General features: G+C 51.9%; 8 protein-coding genes across 8 annotated transcripts; 4 read left to right on the top strand and 4 right to left on the bottom strand.

Moving 5' to 3' along the window:
• Positions 1-274: 274 nt before the first annotated feature.
• NCS54_00858100 (Protein RTM1) lies at positions 275-1,185 on the bottom strand (the record flags this gene model as incomplete). The annotated part of the gene is made up of 2 exons (XM_053153963.1): positions 275-957; positions 1,017-1,185. 2 exons carry the CDS (start codon positions 1,183-1,185, stop codon positions 275-277), a joined length of 852 nt encoding a protein of 283 aa, XP_053009938.1.
• A 2,459-nt stretch (positions 1,186-3,644) lies between these two features.
• Positions 3,645-4,460, top strand: NCS54_00858000 (Hypothetical protein; the record flags this gene model as incomplete). Its single annotated transcript, XM_053153962.1, has 3 exons — positions 3,645-3,946; positions 3,995-4,306; positions 4,352-4,460. The coding sequence occupies 3 exons, from the start codon at positions 3,645-3,647 to the stop codon at positions 4,458-4,460; spliced, it is 723 nt and encodes a 240-aa protein (XP_053009937.1).
• Positions 4,461-6,823: 2,363 nt separating this feature from the next.
• Positions 6,824-8,425, top strand: NCS54_00857900 (F-box domain-containing protein; the record flags this gene model as incomplete). The annotated part of the gene is made up of 1 exon (XM_053153961.1): positions 6,824-8,425. The coding sequence occupies one exon, from the start codon at positions 6,824-6,826 to the stop codon at positions 8,423-8,425; it is 1,602 nt and encodes a 533-aa protein (XP_053009936.1).
• A 424-nt stretch (positions 8,426-8,849) lies between these two features.
• Positions 8,850-10,130, top strand: NCS54_00857800 (Peptidase M20 domain-containing protein 2; the record flags this gene model as incomplete). Its single annotated transcript, XM_053153960.1, has 2 exons — positions 8,850-9,727; positions 9,779-10,130. 2 exons carry the CDS (start codon positions 8,850-8,852, stop codon positions 10,128-10,130), a joined length of 1,230 nt encoding a protein of 409 aa, XP_053009935.1.
• Positions 10,131-10,291: 161 nt separating this feature from the next.
• Positions 10,292-12,542, bottom strand: NCS54_00857700 (Zn(2)-C6 fungal-type domain-containing protein; the record flags this gene model as incomplete). Its single annotated transcript, XM_053153959.1, has 5 exons — positions 12,470-12,542; positions 12,264-12,423; positions 11,448-12,210; positions 10,801-11,399; positions 10,292-10,754 (listed from the first exon to the last, which is right to left on the bottom strand). Exons 1-5 carry the CDS (start codon positions 12,528-12,530, stop codon positions 10,292-10,294), a joined length of 2,046 nt encoding a protein of 681 aa, XP_053009934.1. The 5' UTR covers positions 12,531-12,542.
• A 300-nt stretch (positions 12,543-12,842) lies between these two features.
• Positions 12,843-14,302, bottom strand: NCS54_00857600 (Oxidored-FMN domain-containing protein; the record flags this gene model as incomplete). The annotated part of the gene is made up of 3 exons (XM_053153958.1): positions 12,843-13,750; positions 13,797-14,056; positions 14,106-14,302. The coding sequence occupies 3 exons, from the start codon at positions 14,300-14,302 to the stop codon at positions 12,843-12,845; spliced, it is 1,365 nt and encodes a 454-aa protein (XP_053009933.1).
• A 648-nt stretch (positions 14,303-14,950) lies between these two features.
• On the top strand, positions 14,951-17,106 carry NCS54_00857500 (Zn(2)-C6 fungal-type domain-containing protein; the record flags this gene model as incomplete). The annotated part of the gene is made up of 2 exons (XM_053153957.1): positions 14,951-15,011; positions 15,062-17,106. 2 exons carry the CDS (start codon positions 14,951-14,953, stop codon positions 17,104-17,106), a joined length of 2,106 nt encoding a protein of 701 aa, XP_053009932.1.
• A 300-nt stretch (positions 17,107-17,406) lies between these two features.
• NCS54_00857400 (Hypothetical protein) lies at positions 17,407-19,709 on the bottom strand (the record flags this gene model as incomplete). Its single annotated transcript, XM_053153956.1, has 2 exons — positions 17,407-19,365; positions 19,551-19,709. 2 exons carry the CDS (start codon positions 19,707-19,709, stop codon positions 17,407-17,409), a joined length of 2,118 nt encoding a protein of 705 aa, XP_053009931.1.
• Positions 19,710-20,106: the final 397 nt, after the last annotated feature.

Raw genomic sequence — 20,106 nt, 5'->3', positions numbered from 1 at the left:
CTTTCTCATATTGACTGGATAGTACCGATGATAGATGCCAGTACACACAATTTAGACGGGGTTTAACAGCCGAATGAAGAGAAGACATGGCACCGTGTGCATCTAAAGCTGTATGATTATAATAAAACAAGACCCCTACAGACTGAGTGTACCTACAGAACAACCCAACTTGCAAAACTGCGCATCCTGGGCCTAAAGGGCCCCTCTCCCCCATCAGCCAACTACACCCAACCCCTTTGTTCACATAGACTCGCCAGATGCGATCCTACTGCATTCACTTCCTCAGCAACTCTATATCTGCCGATATACCTTCCTCGCTCTTCACCACCTGCCCTCCCAGCGCGGGCATGAGCTGGCTAGGGTACCACCAAAAGAAGCACGCCATAGTCAACGACATGAGCCCGGCGTCAAACACGTACACGGGCCATTCCACGCTCAGCAGGTACCCGTCGTTACCCATGGCGTACTCAACCACGCGGAACACGTTCCTCGCCATAATCATGGCCGACGTGGCGTACAGCATGCTTAGGGCCGCCAGCCATGGAATATCCCGAGAGTGGCTTGAGCCGTCCGAGTTGCGGAAGCGCCTGTTGAACACAGCCGCCACCACCATAAAGATGCCGAAGATGAGGACCTGGAAGACTAGACCGCCCACGACAATGTTCGTGCCCACGTTCGGGTTGATGTCTTTGACCTGCGACTTCATTGCCGCACCACTCGCTTGGACGATGAAGCTGATGACGTCGCCAGCAACAAAGATGCGTGTCAGCCAGCTCAGCTGAATCAGCGAGAGTGCCCCGCCGTCCACAGCGCGGATTACCCTGCCAAGTGTCATATACAGAGAAGCGGCGAAGAGGACCGGCCCAAGGAGGAGGAAGCTCGACTGTAGGACGTAGGGGATGAGTTCGCCCGTCTTATCGTAGGCGATAGCTCGGAGGGCATATCCGATGACCTCGACTAATTCCGTATCAGTGTCATTGCCGCCACTTTCACCTGCCGCGGCGGGATTCACCTACAGGCACCGCCAACCACGAACGGGATGCAGAACCACATCTTATGACGGAGCATCCTCCATGTGTGGCCTGTCGTCAGGATGGCAAATACAGCGATGAATGTAATGGCAGCCGGCCGTGACGGGATATAGTTCCACAGGTGGTAGCCGTTGTACGTTTCCAATGTCGGCATCGCGCTTCACTGGGACTGGTGACTGGGGGTAAATGAACAGAGGATTGTGTTAAAAAGGGGGTTAGAGAGTACAAGAGAAGCCGGAAGAATGCAAATAGAGAGGTCGAGACTTGGCAGTGACTTGAAAGCCTGAGAGTGCTGAAGAAGAGACAAGACAAAGAGGTGGAGGACATCGATCCAGACTCTTCTGGGTTCCTCTCGGTCCTGACTTATGTACAAGACAGAGACCTCGCTCTATGCCATGACTGTCTCGGTTTCATCCCGATCTCGGTTCCCATCTCGGTGTCGGGTTCATATCGGTGTCGGGATCCCCTCGGACTTGGTTTGCCATCATCTTGGTGGCTGTAGAGGTGTTTCATCAATGACGGAAAATTTTGTTTGGACAAGACGAATCGCATCCACCACAAAAGTTGGCAGATCCGGGCTCTGGTCATCTACCCAACGTCAGAAAAGTCATGTTTAATAGAGGAGTTTTAAACGTGTGCCTGCAGCTAATCTCGAAACGATTTAAGCAAACCAAGGCTTTCTGTACGCATCAAGCTCATCAATTCCAGCCAATGAAGGGAATTCTCGGTTAAGAAATCATAGACCTCCTGACTGTCATCCATTTTCATAGTCGACGACTGTTTGATCATGTACCCAGTAAAGACAAGCGTACTGGAGCTCCTGAGATGAGCATTGTCTACATTTTGCTATTGACAGTTAATGTTACAGTCGGCCGGCATACTCAGCACGACCCTTTGTGTGGAAAAAATAGACCTGTTGGCTGAATATCCATCATCAAGATATACGAAGGATAGGTCAAGAGTGTCGCTCAAGAGTCGATAGAGAGATCAGCATCCTAGCAAAACAATCATGACTACTTATGCTACCAGATAATATTGAACCATGATTAACTACCTACCTAATATTGAATTAGTGATACAAGATGAGGATAATCTCCCCAATACGACGGTTGAACACCTTCCTCACTTGGAACATTTATGAATCTCCTTGAGTGGCACAAAGAAACTAACGTACACCGGTAGCAAGCCAATTATTCATGCACTGCATTAAAGTGCATAATTTAACCCAGTTGCCGCTTATTTCGTGGGGTAAACTAACTACCCTGCACTTTCACGTCAATTTATGGCCGGCAGCCGAACCGACACCGTCATGCCGAGGTCTCTTATCTACAGACCAAGTATTAACCCAGATAGCCAACCTAGGCCTTGTTTCCTCCTTTCCATGGCGAAATGCATTCTAAAGTTTACATCCCAGGCTACAATGTATTTTTGGAGACTCATTCTGCGGACTCGGCCCCTGACGCAAATGCCGCTGAGCTAATGCCGCCGGTCCGGAAGTCGGTGGTAACAAGCTTCAACGCCGACCAGACGCCGTTCGCGTCTTTATTTCAGGTTCGGCCAAGGCGGGGATGACAGTCAGTGTGGTGCCAAGCTCTGCTGCCGTCTTGGCTTCTGCACGGGGACGATCCAAGGCGCGCACCTGATTACGCCGACAGGGACCCCTACGGATGCAGGACCGAGTCGGGCTGAAGCCGAGTGAGGTCATTCTACAGAGATGCCGACCTTGGGCGTCAATAATGACTTCAAATACGATAGGATACGAAAAAAAAAAAAGACAAAAAAAAGGGCACTATGATCAGCTCAACATCGAGCCAACTCGGGGACCAGGTAGCTGGGAATGTGCAGTGGCGCAAGACACCCGGAACCAATTGTACGACGCATCACAAACGGTGAAAGGATCCGAATGAAGAGTGATTGATTGGAATGTATACGACGAGCGCATATGTATGCGTGGGCACGGGTGATGTTTTAATTCAAGGGGTGTTGGTGGCTTACCTGTTCCGTTGCGCGTTGCTTAGCCTTCGTTGGAATGGAATGACCTCTTTTTTTCCTGATCTTGTGTCTTGTGACGAGCTTCCATATCGAGAAGCCGAAGCATTCTTATCATCCGCATTCATTCTTATCAACTTGGACGGTAGCAATCACTGGGGGTTATCGAACTGTGCTGGGGTGGTTGGAAAAAAAAAAAAAAACACTGGATACATGCATAGATATTCCTCTAGTGGTTACAATTTCAGCCCGTCCAATCCTCGATCAGGCCTTTTGCATGTGGCCCACGGCTCTGATCAATCTCTCTAGCGGCTCTTCTTGGCGGTGGCCCTCAGCTTGCCGTCCAATGCACGTGGGAGTTGTCGCATCATTCTACGGGGCCCCTTGTGATTGCTTTATCCAAGATAGCGAGCGCTCTTTTTGCACTTTAAAATGCCCGTATCTGCTGTTTCTTTTCTGCTGGGTTTGAAATGTCTGTCTAGTCCCCTACTTTACAGCCTCCGCTGGGGACTCTTTCACCTCGACACAACCACAAGCCCCTGCATGTTAACGAATTGGCTTTTTTTTTTTTTTTTTTTTACTCCAGCTGACAAGGTTATTACGTCCCTTGTCTAGTCCGACGTCATGGCCAACTCGGCCGATAATTTGACATGCATCCTGCCGCGGCGATGGCTGCTGCTCCTCCCCACCCCGATAAAAGCCCACACGCGGCCCTCGCCAGACAATGACCCTTTGACACCGCTGCTGCTCGAAAAGGGTTTACTTTTACCTCTTGCATCACACGAAGACAACGACGAGATGGGTTGCGCTACGCAATTCACAAAGAAGACGCTGCCCATGGCTTTGGCTCTGCCGTGGGTGGCCAGCATGCTCATGTCTTGGATCCCCTTTACCAAGATTGGTTTGTGTGAAGCGCCCAAGTTTCTGTAAGTTTGATCAACCGCAAACGTCTGAATCATTTCTGACGCCCTCAGCACCCTCGCCGCTGTCGTCAGCACTCTGGAGGTTCTCAGCATCATCGCCGTCTTCATCTACACCTCCATCTCCCCAGCCGCCCTCAACGCCGAGCCCGTCGAAAACGGCCGCTCCAGCACCCTGCAGGAAAAGTTACTCCGCGCATGGTTCTGGTTCCTCTTCGTCAGCCCTCTCGTCTCGAGCATCGTCGTGGTGTTGATGGCGAGCGACATTTCTTGCGACGAGGATGAGGACTTGGATGTGCACCAGCCCATCTGCAAGGTCGGAATTCGACTGATCAAGGCTACTGCCCTTTTCCGAGCTGCAATTATGTGAGTTGACACGAATTCTTGGTATTTCTCGTCTAACATTTACAGCGCCATCTTCCTGTTTGCCATGTCCTCGTGGCTGGATTCACGATCACCCAAACCTATTGAACTGAAGAGCCCAAGGAAATCATCCAAAGATACCCCCGGAGAGAGCTGAGTGTATGGCATCACTGTCTCTGTAAATCGATACCCAAATGAATTATTAGATATGTCTAGATAACGAAAAAAAAACATCATCATACCCAAAGTGCACCTGTTCGGCCTCACCGCATCTCTCAAGAAACTCTATCCAGCCCTTGCAATCTCACCATGCCCCTTCTTAGAATCCAGCTCCGAAAACAAAGACACTAACGTCAATAACGCCCCTCATGTCCACGTCTTCGGCAGTTGTCGTCGTCATCCGGGGGTTTTCCACAACCCGAACCCTCCCCCACATCCCGCCTGTCGTCGTCACCACAATGTCTGAGCGAGACATTGTCGCAAGCAGAAGGACGCATGCCACGGCAGAAACTTTACAGGGAGCCCAAGTTTGGTTCAGCACTCCGACATGTCGAAAAAGGACCTGGACCTCTCGCAAAACTCGGGACCAATCCCGAAGCTGAGGATTCCTTTGCCAAGAACCTGTTGGGCTCCACTGGTAAGCAGAAATGGCGTCGAAGGGAAATCAAATCACTCAGGGCCAAAGCTTTTTTCAGTGTCAGCCCTGCTGGGCAGAATTTCATGTTGGTCGTAGACGATTCGTGCAGAAAGTGATGCGACTCGAGACGATCATGTGGTTTGGGGACTTGTAACTGGCTTAAATGTGCCAATGCCTCGATGACTGCCTAGGGGCTCAAGCATCAGCTGCATTCATCGCCGCAGATCAATATTTCTTTGCTTTCTTTTGACTGGATTTCAGGGAACTTCTTGTTTGACGCCTGTACAGCCCACATCCAGGTATCATACGATTCCCAGCAGCAGCTGAACGCCTCAGGGCAATATCCGAGCCGCCCACAATCAGCGCGAGCCCGAATATTTTCGGGAATCCTTCGAGCGGCTAATCGATCATTACTTCACAACGACTGCAGGAAGCATCATGGGGTATTGGAGTTAACATGTTCATCTCTTACCTCGGCAAATCAGAGCTAGAGCTAGACTTTCCAAACACCAGGCCGCGTCACTACATATTACCACTCTGACGCCCATTACGTCGACCCATGTCATTCGGTTGGCGGATTCGTGCTTCAAGCGCTATCCCTTCGTCCTCTGTAGCCGGGCGTAACTTTGGCTCCTGAAGGATCTGATCTCGCCGATGCCAAGCAAGAAAAGATTCAGGCAATCTGATGTGTATCCTTGCGAGGTCAAGGCTAAGCGATGAGCGAGATCTTCCCGAGCCTACGCCACCCGAAATAGCCGTCTCGAAACTACATGCCCTCTTTTGTTAGCCTAAAACGGTGGTGTTGTTCAATGCTTGACCAAGGTTATCGACATCGTGTTCAAGAGCCCGCCTTCCACTTGAGCAATAACCATGAACTCGGCCGATTGACTCACAAATAGAAGTATAATGAGAGACTTCAAGACGACGTAAGGGCACAAGGCTGCGCGTTTTTATCCTCCTCATACCTACCTAGGGGCAGGTATACCCAAGAAGGAACTACAGACAGGATGACCAAGCTGCACTTGAGTTCCACCAAGTTTCAATATGTACTTAGCCTAATGGGTTGTAGTCGTGTCCCTGAGGCCCTGCACCCATGCATTCGACCATGAGATGAGGCCCTGAATTGATTCGCGGCCAGACTGCACCCCTTCCCCCAAGAGCATTTGATGTCATGCCATCCTCTTACTCCGGCTAATAGAATTACCCAGTCGAGTCGTTTCTCGGGGAGGCACCCACGCGTCAGCTGAGTGCCCACGGCCGCTTACAAAGGTGATGGACTCAACCTGGAGAAACTCAAAATGTGATCCAACAGGGTACCCCAGCTTTGCGGTGCCGTTTACACACCGATCATGATTTGATCTAACGGCCAAACTCTTTAAACGTTTAGCCAGGGGGGAAGCTTTTAATCAATTAGTGTTTGGATAGTTTGGCCTCCTTAGCTGCGGCGCTTATCTATCCTCCGAGCCGGATCACGGGGCGATTGATGAACAAGCGGTGAAACGAATGGCACATTAGTTGCCGAGGTAATTAAGTTCTTTGATCTATGTTCCTTTAGAGAAATTCACGTTTAGTAACATGTCGAGCCTTGCCTTGACAGCCAATAGTGGAGAGTCTTTTCTCGTGCTTGGTCGCTTGGCTATCTCCAAGCACGCTTCTTGAACAACCCCCATAGGACACGATATTGAAGGCAAATCGGATCAAACAATTATAGAATAATTATAGAGGTAGGTTAGCTCATTTCACCACCTTATTGGGTTGTTCTACAGGCTTTGTAATCATGGGGATTTAGTCTCAAGCTATTGTCTCCGAGTCATGTGCGACTCTACTCAATAAACACCTCACTTGACCACTATCACAAACTCAAAACCTCATCCAAGTCCAACATGCTTCACAACCTGGCCTTGGTGTCTCTTCCTAATGAGATATTACTAGAAATCTTTGCGCTTTTCCCCAAGCATCTCCTCCTTCGTCTAAGATGCGTCAGTCGCGCGTTCGCTCTCCTCGCCACGCCGGGTGCGTTTCGAAGCCTCCGACTTCGGGCCTATCGCGATGAACCCCAACGCTTCGTCCAAATTGCCACCTCTGAAAAGCTTCGGAATCATGTTCGAGAAGTCACTTGCGATACTTGGAGTGGTCCAGATTTGGATAGACGAACCATCTACGATATGGAGACTGTTCAAACTTACTCGGATTTCCTGAAAGCGCTACCTTATATCGCCTCGTTCAAGAATCTTGAGATCTTTCACTTAAGATTTGGCACCGGTCAAGAAGAGGCACGAATTATCCGAAGCACGGTTTCTGAGCGTGTCTTCCATTATCTGGCAGGGATCTCGCTTGAACACCCCTTTGGCGAGAAATCCCAGCAATCTCTTCCTACTGACCCTTCTACTCCTATTCAACTCAAGACTCTTTCGATATCCAACCTTGAGGACGGCATAAATAAGACGCTTATCAAGTCAGAGGCATTCCAAGATATCATCAGTTCACCATATCTCGTTGACCTCCGCCTTTACCTCGCCACCGATACCAAGAGTCTCACACAGTCCTCCAGTAACAAGTGTTCAGATCAGTCCGACATGTTTGAATCACTTCCATACACCTGGCTCAGGCCCTCGATTGCTGGAAACCTTCGGGTCCTCTCCCTCTACTGCCACGAACCATGGGGTTGGTTCCCGAAGATGGACTTTCGACTCGTTGGCGCCAGCGACGGAATGCCCAACCTCAAAGTGCTCGCTCTCGGAAACTATACATTTAGCCACGAATGGCAAGTTGAATGGGTTGGATCTCTAGGCATAGAAAAGATTTACCTAGATGGCTGTGCTATCCTTTTCCAAGCCAGAAAATGGAGGGGCATGCTGTTGGATCAGAGCGAGACTGTGCTCCAGGGCTCAGATGGGAGAGTGCATGCCTTCTCCAATAGTGGCTACTATTTGAAGCCAACGACACCACGTTCAGGACATGTAGCCGAGGCCATCCACGGAACCCTTCGCTGGCATCATCTGCTCTCACATTGGGCAGAGTCTATGACTAATTTAAGAGTCTTTAAGATGGGCAAAGGACATTGGGATGATATCCCAAATGAGGCTATCGACCCAAGTTACTATCAGAGGCTCCATGGAGCGAGCAGTCAAGAAGTTTCGGACCAGCCTTTCAAAGATCATGGGTTTCGGTACTTTGAGTATCCATCTCCAGGAACAACTGGCAGTGGCATACGGAAATATGGTACAGGCGCTTCTGGGGATGACAAAGACATGCTCAAGTACGTGTACTGGAGGGAGGAGTACACCGACTATGATGAAATGTGGAAGAGGCGAGAAGATGAGCGGAAAGTTGTGACGCAGGAAGAGTGGCGTAGGGAGTATGGGCAAGATGAGTGCAGGAAGCTCACGGAGGATGATAGAGCGAGAGATAAGGCGGCGTTGGAAGCGATGATTTCTGCTGTTGGTACTAGAAGAGCACGCATGAATACACTGGGAACTAGATGAGAAGCATAGAAGGAGAATTTAGGAGCAGAGCGAGGCCTGGGATGCTCTCAGACTTGAGCCAATGGGCATGAAACCGTTGAGAGAGCAGCAGTTATTAGCAGTAGGACCTCGAGATGCCCCAGACACCTCAATTTGATGTAGACAAGGCAAACTATATGCTTGCTATAAACTCGAAGAATGGCATCTCCAGACCTGAAAACAATACTAATGCCAAGATGGTGAACGCTCCACTCGGACAAGGCTGTTGTTCAGCTGAACTCGCCGCCTCGGCTAGTGATTCATCAAGCTTCCCCACTCGAAGCGGAGGTGCGATATTTCATCTTTCAACATACTCAATAGCCCTTTGTTCATTTCTGTCATCTTTATCATAGCGCCTGATTGCACCCTTCTCCTCTGTGGACTTGGAACTCGATCAACTATCACCATGTTGATACGACTGGATAACCTCATTGAGCAAGCCCGGCTCCTCATCAATAGCCGGCTGGACGGCCTCAATTCATCTCTACATCAGCAAATCAACCAAGCCATCCACTCCCATCCCGAAACCGCATACGAAGAGTTCTATGCTCACGAAACCATCACCAAATACCTCCAAGACCTCGGCTTCCAAGTGAGAAAGCAGGCCTACGGTCTCAAGACCAGCTTCGAAGCTTCACTCGGCTCTGGCGGACGCCAAGTCGTCTTTTGTGCCGAATATGATGCTCTGCCAGGTATTGGACATGGCTGTGGACATAATATCATCTCAACGGCATCCGTCGGCGCGTTCCTTGGTGCAGCTCACGCTCTAGCAACGTTGAAGATCCCTGGCCGTCTTCGTCTCTTGGGAACTCCAGCTGAAGAAAACGGCTGCGGCAAGGGCGAGTTGATAAAAGCCGGCGCCTTTGACCCTCCTGAAGATGTCGCTGCCGCTATCATGGCACACCCGGTCCCTGCATCACTGATCGATTCAGACACGGGCGTGGCAGGCCTGAGATTAATCTCCAGTCACCAGTTCCGTGTTGAATTCAGAGGTCATGCAGCACACGCAGGCGGAGAACCATGGAATGGTGTGAATGCACTTGACGCTGCTGTGGCGGCTTATAGCAACGTGTCTCTTCTTCGACAGCAGATTCATCCTGATGAACGTATCCATGGTGTTATTGAAGATGGTGGCACAATCCCTGGCGTCATTCCTGATTACACTCGGATGCACTGGAACGTGCGAAGTCCAACCATGGAACGAGGGGAGAAGCTGCTCCAGAGAGTCAAGGCTTGCTTGGAAGCTGGTGCAGCTGCAACAGGTTGTCAAATCAACTACATCTTGCAAGTTCCCGACTTCAGATTCAACTCTGTTCTATAACTAATATTCTTTAGTTCTCCAACTTATATGGACCTGAGAGTCAACCAAACACTCTGTAAAACCTACGTCCAAGACATGGCACGACTTGGACAAACTGTTGCCCTAAACATGGCAGAGCCAGCGACAGCCTCGACAGACATGGGCAACGTATCTTATCTAGCGCCTAGTTTTCACGGCGCTTTCACCATCACTTCGGACCCCAACGTGGCCATCCATAGTCCCAAGTTTGCAGAGGCAGCCAGCACGGATGATGCTCATGCCGCGGCGATAAAGACAGCCAAGGGAATGGCAATGTTGGCGATGAGGGTATTGATCGAGGAGAATGTTGCAGCTGGAGCAAGGAGAGATTTTGAGACTGAAAAATAACCTGCTAATAAGGGCACCGACTCTTCGAGAAACACGAGAACCATGATCACTAGAAGCAACAGTCTTGATTTTGTTCATAGCCGGGCCCTGTTTCTAAGCCCCATCATTTCTATCCCGAACCCAAGTACTCCGTAATCATTAAAACGCCAGCCAAACCTCCCTCACCGCATAAAGCTGATCAAATCCGCCATGCCGTTATCCAAAATCTCCATATTCCCAGCCCCAGTCGGATCAAAATTCAACGCATCAAAATCAACCTCGGTATCCAAACTAGAAAACGGCCCATCAAGCCCATCAAAAACAGTATTACTAGGCAAGAAATCCAACTCGGGCTGCGCATCACCCGAATTATCAACATTCAAAGTCTCAAAAATGTCTCGGCCCGAGCGACTGAGCTCTTGTCTGTAAATCTCGACGGCTGCTTCGGCTTTTTGGCTTAGCTCGCCGACGATGGCTCGCAGGCTGCGGAAGGAGGCGTCTTCGATTATGCCGAGGAGCTTGTCGAATAAGTCGAGGGCTTTGACTGCTAGGTGCTGGTCGACGTGGATGAAATTGTGGCCTGGGTTAAGGGTCATGTTGGCAAGGATGATGATGAGGGCTGAGAAATGCGAGCAGCTGCATTGCCTGCAAAGTATTAGCAAAGCATGAGATTGGTTAGTTGTAATCTTACCAGACAAGACACTCGGTTGGTGTAGCCTCTTGGAATAGCTTCATACACCCCCGGCTAATATCAACACACTTGGTCCAACCATCAGGCAGAGGCGGCTCCTGATCCTTCATGCCGCACTTTGGACTCCCATAGCCCGGATTCCAGTTCCCAATAGCAGCACGACTGAACGAACTGATCCGCTTAACCCAGTCTGCATTGTGGCTGTATATCCCATGCGTCATGACTTCTGCCAGCAGAAACGAGTGATGCATCTTGGTCATCTGCACTAGCTGGCTCGGACCAACATTCGCAGCGACGTTGTCGATGTGAAAGACGGTTGGGATACGCTCATACCACTGATCTAGCATGTTTTGGAGACGGAGGACTCTTCGCTTGCGCTCCGGGCCGCGGACTTTGCTTGCGCGGTTCGAGTAGAGAAGGTCATACACTTTGCCTTCGATGTACGCCAGCTCGACTCGTCTTCTGTGGTAGTTGAAGTGAACCTGGCCGTTCTGCGTCCATATTAAACCAGCGCTGTCCGCAGGCGCAAGACTTGGCAGTGGAATATCCACATCGTCGTCAAACTGGCAAGACGGGGTGTTTGCCCTTAGACAAATGTCCTACCCATGTCAGCCAAGTCCTCGCTCCAAGAGAACCTGTCAACCTACCTTGTCAAGAGTGTACGCGATCCAGAAAACACGAGACCGCTGTTCTGCTTCAATAGCCGGAAACAGCTCTCCCGCGTTGGAAGAATGTAGCTGCAGTCGATGCGCAAGCCTAACAGCAGTGCCAATAATGACACTCGCGGGCTTCGGATCGCGACTATTCTGGAAAAGCATAACAATCCCAAGAAGAATCTGAACACCAAGTAAATCCTGATCACGCGTGACAAGCTCCGAGACAACAGTTTGCGCATTCCTCAAGCACACATCAGCCCTCTCGATGTGCTTCATCTGCGTCTCTCCAAGTGCAAGCTGTGGCGTGCGATACCCAAGAGCCATGACGATCTGAATAGCCGCCCAAGTCGCCCTGTCGCGGGACTGAGGCTGGTTATACCAGGTATGCAGCACCTTCATAAAATCAGGCTGATGAAACAGCGGGATCACCGCATTAAACGTGTAAAAATAATGATCGACAATTGGCAGGACCTCTTCCAACGGCGGCAACATCAGCGAGTCGGGCTCTGGTCCCTCGTAGATGCTCGGGTTGACGGGGTCAAACTTCCACGAGTGGTAGGCCGACCGCGCGATTCCAGCGTGCACTTCATTTTCAGCCGAGATTGCCTCTGTGGTCTCGCTTGAATGGCTTTCCGGTGATTGTTGAGCGATTGAAGGTTGCTGTGGCTGGGCATCTCTGGCGACGTTGAGGACGAGCTGGAGCTGGGCTTCAATCCGGGCTAATCTCGACTCCAGGGCTTCTGTCCGACTGGGGCTATTCACTATGAGCATTCATTGAACAATCGCTAAAAAAAGAATTAGACATACTCTTCCTGCTGCTGCGGTTTCGTCCCTGCTCTCACCCTCGCCGGATTGGCCTTGCGTCGGATAATACTCGTCCGACAGTCCGTATTGTAAAGAATACAATTAGAGCAGACGGGTTTGAGCATGTCACACTTGATCTTTTTCGTAAAGCACAAATCGCAGGCTATTTCCAGTCAGCTCAAGTACACCCGCGCGATTGAAGCACATACCTTTGCGACGGTTCGACCGCGTGGGATCCGTATCTTCCGGTGAGGTCGCCATAGCTATCATTTCCGTACCAAACAATATCTTCTCAAATGAATGAGTAAAGAAACATGACTTTATTTACGGTGTTTAATCCCGATCTTGGCGGTTAATGAATGGATTAGATTGTCGGCACCCCATGAGCCACGCTTACAAATCCACACACACACCTCGCATCGCTAAGCCCCTTTGATCGACGGCCCGAGGTTGCATTGGCTGAGGTCATCTCTTTAGCTGTGGCTTGGTTACTCGGACTTGTAGCTTCTCGGATTTGAACAAAGCCGTAAAACAATTGCATTCTATACTCTATAATGTCTAAACCTGTCTATACCCGATACCCTAAGCAGACTTGACAGTCCCGTAAGGAACCTGAGGTCCCGAATACTGCACAGCCCGTACAAACTCCATCTTGGGCCCATCTTGAACAACCTTCTCAAACCAAGCTCCCATGTCAGCTCCAAAAGTCTGGAACGCCTCAGGATCACTAAGATCAAAAGGCTCAAAGCCGCGTCCGACCTGCGACAGCTGAGCCTGTGCGGCGACCATGGCAATACCCAAATCCGTCTCGATGGCCTCGACAGGCTTGATTGCGCCTTGAACACGTCCCTCGATGATGTCGGGGACGAGACGGGGCTCTGCGATTGCAGGTCGTGCGAGAGTGACACCGTCAACAACCTTGAGCGCATCAACCATGGCCCCAACAGATCTCATCCCACCAGCAATATAAGTCCTCATCTTGTGTCCCGGATCAAGCGCCTTGGTGATAGTCGCTGCCCACTCAAGAAAGAACCCCTCCCTCCTAGCAGTACTCTCCTTCTTCCACGCCATGTCCATATGCTCATAAGTACCACCACTCAACTCCACAAAGTCAAACTCCAACTGTTCAAGAGTCTCGCACAACTCCCGCGCCTCATCAGGCGTGACACCACCGTCCTGGAACTCGACGCTGTTGAGCTTGGCGCTGACAATAAAAGTAGGAGACACGCGCGCCTTGACGGCTTTTGCAATGTCGGATACGATGCGTAGGCGGGACTCGATTGTCTGGGGTCCGTATTCGTCGGTGCGCTTGTTGGTGGTTCGCGAGAGGAATTGAGAGATGAGGTAGCCGTGGGCGGCGTGGAGTTCGATACCGTCAAAGCCGGCCTTTTCGAGGTACTCTGCAGCATGAGCGAAGCCTTCGACTATTCTTGCGATTTCCTCCTTTGTCGCAGCATGAGGCTTGCCAAACGTCATTCCCATCTTGGGTTCTACACACCATTAGTCCCCTTCACAAGAAGCCTCACAGTCACTCACCAAGCTGAACATCAGACGCAGAGATGGCGACGGGGTTAACTCGTGCCTCAACCTGTCGTCCAGGATGATTGACCTGGCCGACAAGCAGACTTCCATCGGCCTTGGCACCCTTTGCAAGCTCCTTGAACTTTTCAAAGCGCTCGCCTTCGTACGTCGCATCAAGAGGAATGCCCATATCTCCAATATTGCCCACAGACTCGAGATCAATGTCAATGTTTCCAGTGACGATAACACCAAAGTTATTCTTGCCCTCGCCCCATCTACAACACCGTCAGTCTCGCAGCCATACACTTTTGTGTGTTTACATACCGCTTGTAGAGCTCAATCGACTCCTTGGTAGGAATACCCCTCTCCGCAGGCGTCTTCGGGCTCCACGTAGCAAGCATCTCAGCCATGGGACCCTTCATGAACCTGTTCTTTGCGACTCTGCCAGAAGGGTGAAAGCGAAGCTCCTGCGCCAGAGGCTCAGGGCTCACGTCTCCGGAACCATAACGAGGGGGAGCCATTGTGAAGAGATTAAAAATGTCGTTTGTGGGTGATTGATGGATTGTGATGATTGTGTGTCTTGTTCAATCTCCATCGTCGCTTCGTCTCTCGACATTTATACAAGATTGCATTGTAGAGTTCTCATCACCGTTGAAGCTTCGTCGTCTGCCATTGTCCTCCACGGCGCGTATCCCTCCTGTGTCCTCCTCCATGGCGCTCCAAGCCAGAAGCTAGCTCCATCTCAAACTCTCCACGGGCTGCATCGTCGGCGGTCCATCCCAGCCCCAAATCCTCCTCAGAAGCGGAAATAACCCTCTTCTTGTCTGAATCCCCGAAAGACCCCACAATTCACAGACCAGGGCCATCGCCACGGCGTTCCACGGAGGACCGGACCAACATTATTAATCCAACCCCAATATTCATCCGCCCGGCCTCCGAAACGGACGAATACTCTCATTCTATTCGCCAGAGATCATCACCACGGCTGAATCCTTCAGCAACTCGTCCGTGATTCGGCCGTTTTCGTCAGCAACACCAGACTCCTTCTCAACACTTTACTCCCACCTTTCCGGTTCAATAGGCGGACGCTGTATCTCGCCCGTGTTGCCGACCGTGTCTCTACATCCTCACATACACCCAAGTCCATTGTTCGGCCGAATCAACAGACAATGGGCGAACCATCAACGAAGCGGCGCAAAGTCCGTAAAGGAACACGCAGCTGCTGGGAATGTAAGTTGTACCAATTAATCCTTTATTGACAGCTCACTAATTCTCTACAGGCCGTAGACGCAAGATCAAGTGCCAATTCAACAGCGACGAAGATGCAATCTGCGTGGGCTGTCTCCAACGCGAGACGACATGCATCTCGCAGGAGTACGTCCAGGAGCCTGCAGCTCCCACGCAGGACAAGCGCCTCGCGCAGCGCCTCGGACGACTCGAGATGTTGATGGAGAAGCTGGTCGACAATTCAGTTCCTGAGCCTTCACCTGCCCGAAGAGTGCACATCCCTTCACCCTCCGACTCGGATGAACCATCTACCTTTCGCCGCTTCACGCAACAAGCGGCTGATGTGTTTGACTCTTCGGTCGTGGACAATGCACAGCACATGACATCTTCATTAAACCATTCCGATACACCTCTAACATCCCTCCCCGATTCAACCCCCATAGTCCCCCCAATCCGCTTTCCCTCCCGCCTAGCAAAAGCAAACCACATCTCCCCTCAGCTACACGCCCTCTTCCCACCCCAAAGAACCTTGTACGCCATCTCCCAGCAGAGTCCTGGCGCACGCTTCGTCCTCGCAGCATTCTACTCCCAAAAAGATCAAATCGATGGAAAGCCAGAACCTCTTTCATCTCTAGCCCAGATCCCAGATGTCACCAGCCATCCCGCCATCCTGGCCAAGCGGCTCCTCCAGCTTGCCGTCTGTCTCCAGCAGATGCCCGCCTTCTTCGATGGGAGCACCCTAGGTCTCAAAAAGTCCATGGCAGAGACAATGGAAGAATGGGTCTCGGTAACATCCAGGCTCGTCACATCAGACGACGACTTTGTAGGATGCCTTGAAGGTCTAGAGTGCCTCATCATCCAGAGCTTCTACCAAAGCGACGCCGGCCAACTACGCAAGGCATGGATGACATGTCGTCGCGCCCTCAACATGGCCCAGCTCATGGGCATAGATCGTCGATCTGCAAAGTCGATCCGCTCCTGCGATCCATCCTTTGACCCTAGACGACGCCCATCTCCAGCTGTCATCTGGTTCCGCATCAACTGCAACGACCGCTACCTGTCTCTCATCCTCGGCCTCCCCATTGGTTCTCGCGACAACTGGTTCGCTTCAGACGAAGGTATCCAATCTGATGCACCTAGCGACAAGCTCGGAAAGGTATACGCCGTCATCTCCGGCAAAATCGCCGACAGAAACGAAATGACGGGCAGCGAAGCATACGCCCTAACGCAGTCAATCGACCTGGAACTTGAAAAAGCCTTCAAGATGATGGACATTCTATGGTGGAAGCTCCCGGATATGGCCATATGCTGCAACTCATCCGACGCATCCGGCGACAACATGTCAGTCGTCAAGCTCCAGATCCGTCACTACTCGCTCCTCATCCTGCTCCACCTCCCATACCTTCTCCGGGACCGTGGCCAGAGACGGTACGAGTACAACCGCGCCACGTGCATGCAAGCAAGTCGCGATGTGTTGGCCCGCTTCCTCGAGTACCGGACTTGTTTCACAACAGCCATCGCCGGTCGGCACGTCGATTACTCTGCCCTAGTAGCAGCCATGACCCTCCTCTTGGGTTACCTAGGCTGGCGATGGCCCGGGTACGAAGCCCAGCGAGCCCAAGATCGAGAATTGGCCGAAAAAGCGCAAGACAAGATGAACGAAATGGGAGCCATGAACAACGACAGACTCTGCATTGAAGCAGCCGAAACAATTCGCCAGCTCCTCCCCATCGTACAGAGACCTACAAACGGAGAAGAGAGAAACATCCATCTCAACATCCCCTTCTTAGGGACAGTAAACATCAACCCCGGCCCATCACCTCCGCCATCCACATCAGCAGGCATGATGTCGACACCCACGGGCAACACAGAGGGAGGGTTATCCTCAGAAATCCCCTTTTCCTTCTCCCTCAACGAGCCTTCGTTCACACCCCAGCCACCTGAGATTAACGACATTTCAACAACCTGTCCTCTCGAGAATGCAACCCCCGACTGTGTAACTGCCGAATGGCCATGCTTCACCGCCGACCCGGAGGATTGGGCGCTGCAAGGAGTAGATACGACGTACTGGTCAATGTTGAACAGCAGCATAACGTAAAAGATGTAGAATCAGGTGCCAAGCATCGGCGTCGTGTTTATTAGATTATACTGTATACCCAATTTCATAAGAAACCCCGTCAATGCAAGACCCGAATGTCAGGGTCGAATAGTCGCAACAAAGGAACAGGCCTCGTGTGGCCAGGGGTATCTCCATGTCCAAGTATCCTTGGTATCCCTCCTGAATCAACAAACGCCACAAAAGAGATAGACACAACTCCAGTATCCAGTTAGTGATTAGGTATAGCATGTGCCGGGCTCGGACATCCGCGTGTCTCGGCCGCATTAAGTAGAGAGCTCTTCACTCTCGTAGGCCTTCTTCCAGGGCTTCGTGATCGATAGTTTCACTCATCACCCTGGATGGCGCGCCCTTTCGCCGTTGTGCTGTCCAGTATCTCTGGAAGCCAGGAATTGCCCCGGGTTGGTTGATACCCGGAGCCCGGTTCATCTCCTTTTCTTTCTCAGGCTTCGGGGCCGTGGTACTTGGGCCTCCCCATGGCCTCCAACCAACCCACTTGCCCAGGCTCGTAGAAGGGCTACCCTGGGGCGTGATAGAGGGAGTAGGAGAAAGAGATCGGATGGTAGGGTTAGAGACGGTTCGCGAGCTGGGAAAGGCGTTGAAGGCGTTGAAGCTGTCTCGAAGCGCAACCGAACTCCGCTTGGCGGCTCCACGAGCAAGTGTGGGTTGCGCTATGACACCCGTCACAACAGCTTCGGCACCACCAAGGGGCCGAAGAGTAAGTTGACTAGGTCGTGCCTTCAGCGTGTGAATGTCAAGACCACCTGCCAGAGACATGATGGACTCGTGAGAGAGCGCTCGGTGAATCCGAGGACGCGGCATAAAGTCATCCTTGGAGTCCACGGAACTTTCGACGATCGAACTGTCGTCGGCTGAAGGCGTAGTTCCGAGATCTGGTGTCTCCATTCGAGGCATGAGCTCATCACACTCTCCTTCATCTTCTTCATGAATAGTGTCATCATTATACTGATGCCGAGGCGGAGTGCCAGGATCAAGCTGAAGAGAAGGAGCTTGAAAGCTGAGAGCCGAGATCTCAGACGGACCCTTGCGGTGAGCCCGCCAGGTGGGTGACATAGGATCGAAACTCGTAGTCGGCGACGTGGGAATATCGCTGTCGGCAAAAGAAGTGTCGAACATGGAATTCCGCTGGTTCGACCGTGGGGAGCTCGGTACAGATGATGTAAAGTCGGATGTTTGCTCCGACATTAGCGACCACCTCTGCTTGGGCATCGAGATGACCGAGTTGGGCTCCTTGGTGGTGATAGAGGCAATGGCGGGTAATGCCGGCCCGGGGTTTAGACTCCAACGGCCCGATGATGATCTCGGGGTGGAGGTGCCTGAGCTTGGAGGGTTAAAGATGCTAGAGTTCAAGCTTGAACGCTTTCTCCTCGTCTTGCCCTTGTCAGGCTTGGCGGCCACATGGTAGTGATGATGGATATGCAGCTCTTGGGAAACTCGGGGAGTAGAGGGCATAAAGCTCTCGAGCTCAGCCTTGAGCGTCGAGGCGGAGCTGTCAGGAACAGGCTGATGGTCGAGAAGTTGCTCACGCAGAGACTGGATCTCGTCGTTGGAGTTGAGCAACATCTCTCGCAACTCAGCGATGCCCAGCTGAAGGTTGGCATTGTCCTGGAGGAGGTCACGCACAAAGTGGTTGACAACGGGATTGCCAGGCTTCGGGTCCTGCAGCGTCTTGGACGCGGCAGCACCCTTTAGACGAGCAGCTGCCGTACTGAGCTGCTTATCAACCTCGCGCTGACGCTCCATCCTGCCAATAACCTCGGCATGACGCTCGCGCTCCGCACGGGCTTCCTCTTCCATCCTCTCGAGCTGGTCCTGCATATCCAAGATGCCACGCTGAGCCTCCTTGAAGCGCTGAGCGTGAGACCGAGCATCTTCCCTTGTAGACCTCAGCTCCTGGTAGAGCTCATCCTGCTCCAGCTCCATCAGCGACAAGTGTCGCTCCGCATCTTCGGCTCGGGCAGCAGCAGACTCGAGCCTCCGCACGGCCTGCTGGGACGAGAGGAGGCTGGCCTCGAGGGCCTTGATCTTTGTGTCGGATTCAGAAACGGTGTTGTTGAGAAACTCGAGCTGGTCAAGCAGGCTCCTGTTCTCCTCAATCTTCAAGGCATTTTCGGCCTCGAGTTCCTGCTTGTCCATTTCCAGACGCTCTATCCGCTCGGTCAGATTGAGGCGGTCCCTCTCGGCGTCAGCCATGTACGCTTCATGCCGGGCTAGCAGGGCCTATAAATGAAGAGGTGAAAAATTAGCAAGTTTTTCAATCAAGAATGTGCAGATGCGTAAGTGTGTGTTCAGCGACAAAGGACGGCGGTGGAACAACTGGTATGCGGTCCAGACGGGAGCCAGAGAAGCAGAGCGTGATGTGATTCACACAAGGAATGCTTCGAAATTGGGGGTCGTGTGCGTACCTGACCAAGCTGAGCTGCGGTGTGGACATCCTTCTCGACGGTCTCGAGTATGTAGCAGTTCTTCTTGAGGAGAGGGCATTCGACGCGGCCGCAGCAGCATGTGAGCTCTGAAGTGTGCTCTGGAGTATGCTCCGGCCGGGGGGAATCCGGCCTCTCCATGATGGCGGGAGCGAGGATGGAGATGGAGAGGCCTCAAAGTGTTGCAGATTATCTATCGTAATCGAGAGCAAGGTTCGCGAAAGGAAGCGAAAACGGCGGAGAAGGCGGCGGACGTAGCGGTAGGAAACATGATAGACGGGTGATGAATGAGTCGAAGGCCAGGAGGTAGGGTTCGAGGGGGGTCAGAGCATGCTTGGCCCGCCGGTAAAGATACACGGGGACGGAACCAGGCGAGGAAGAGGAGAGTCGAGGTTGTTGTTGAACAACGACGAACTCGTCGAAGAAGCCGCTTCGCTTCGCTTCGTTTGAATGGAAGCGGTGGTTGAGGCCTGAACAAAGAGGGTCTTCGTACAGGCGGTTGTTGTGTGGCTTGGTATTTGTGGCTCGCGCGTACCTA

Source organism: Fusarium falciforme, chromosome 6, assembly GCF_026873545.1.
Source record: "Fusarium falciforme chromosome 6, complete sequence".
Taxonomy (NCBI): Eukaryota; Fungi; Ascomycota; class Sordariomycetes; order Hypocreales; family Nectriaceae; genus Fusarium; species Fusarium falciforme.
The sequence above is the reverse complement of the archived record's forward strand: the minus strand, read 5'-3'. Positions and strand labels throughout refer to the sequence as shown.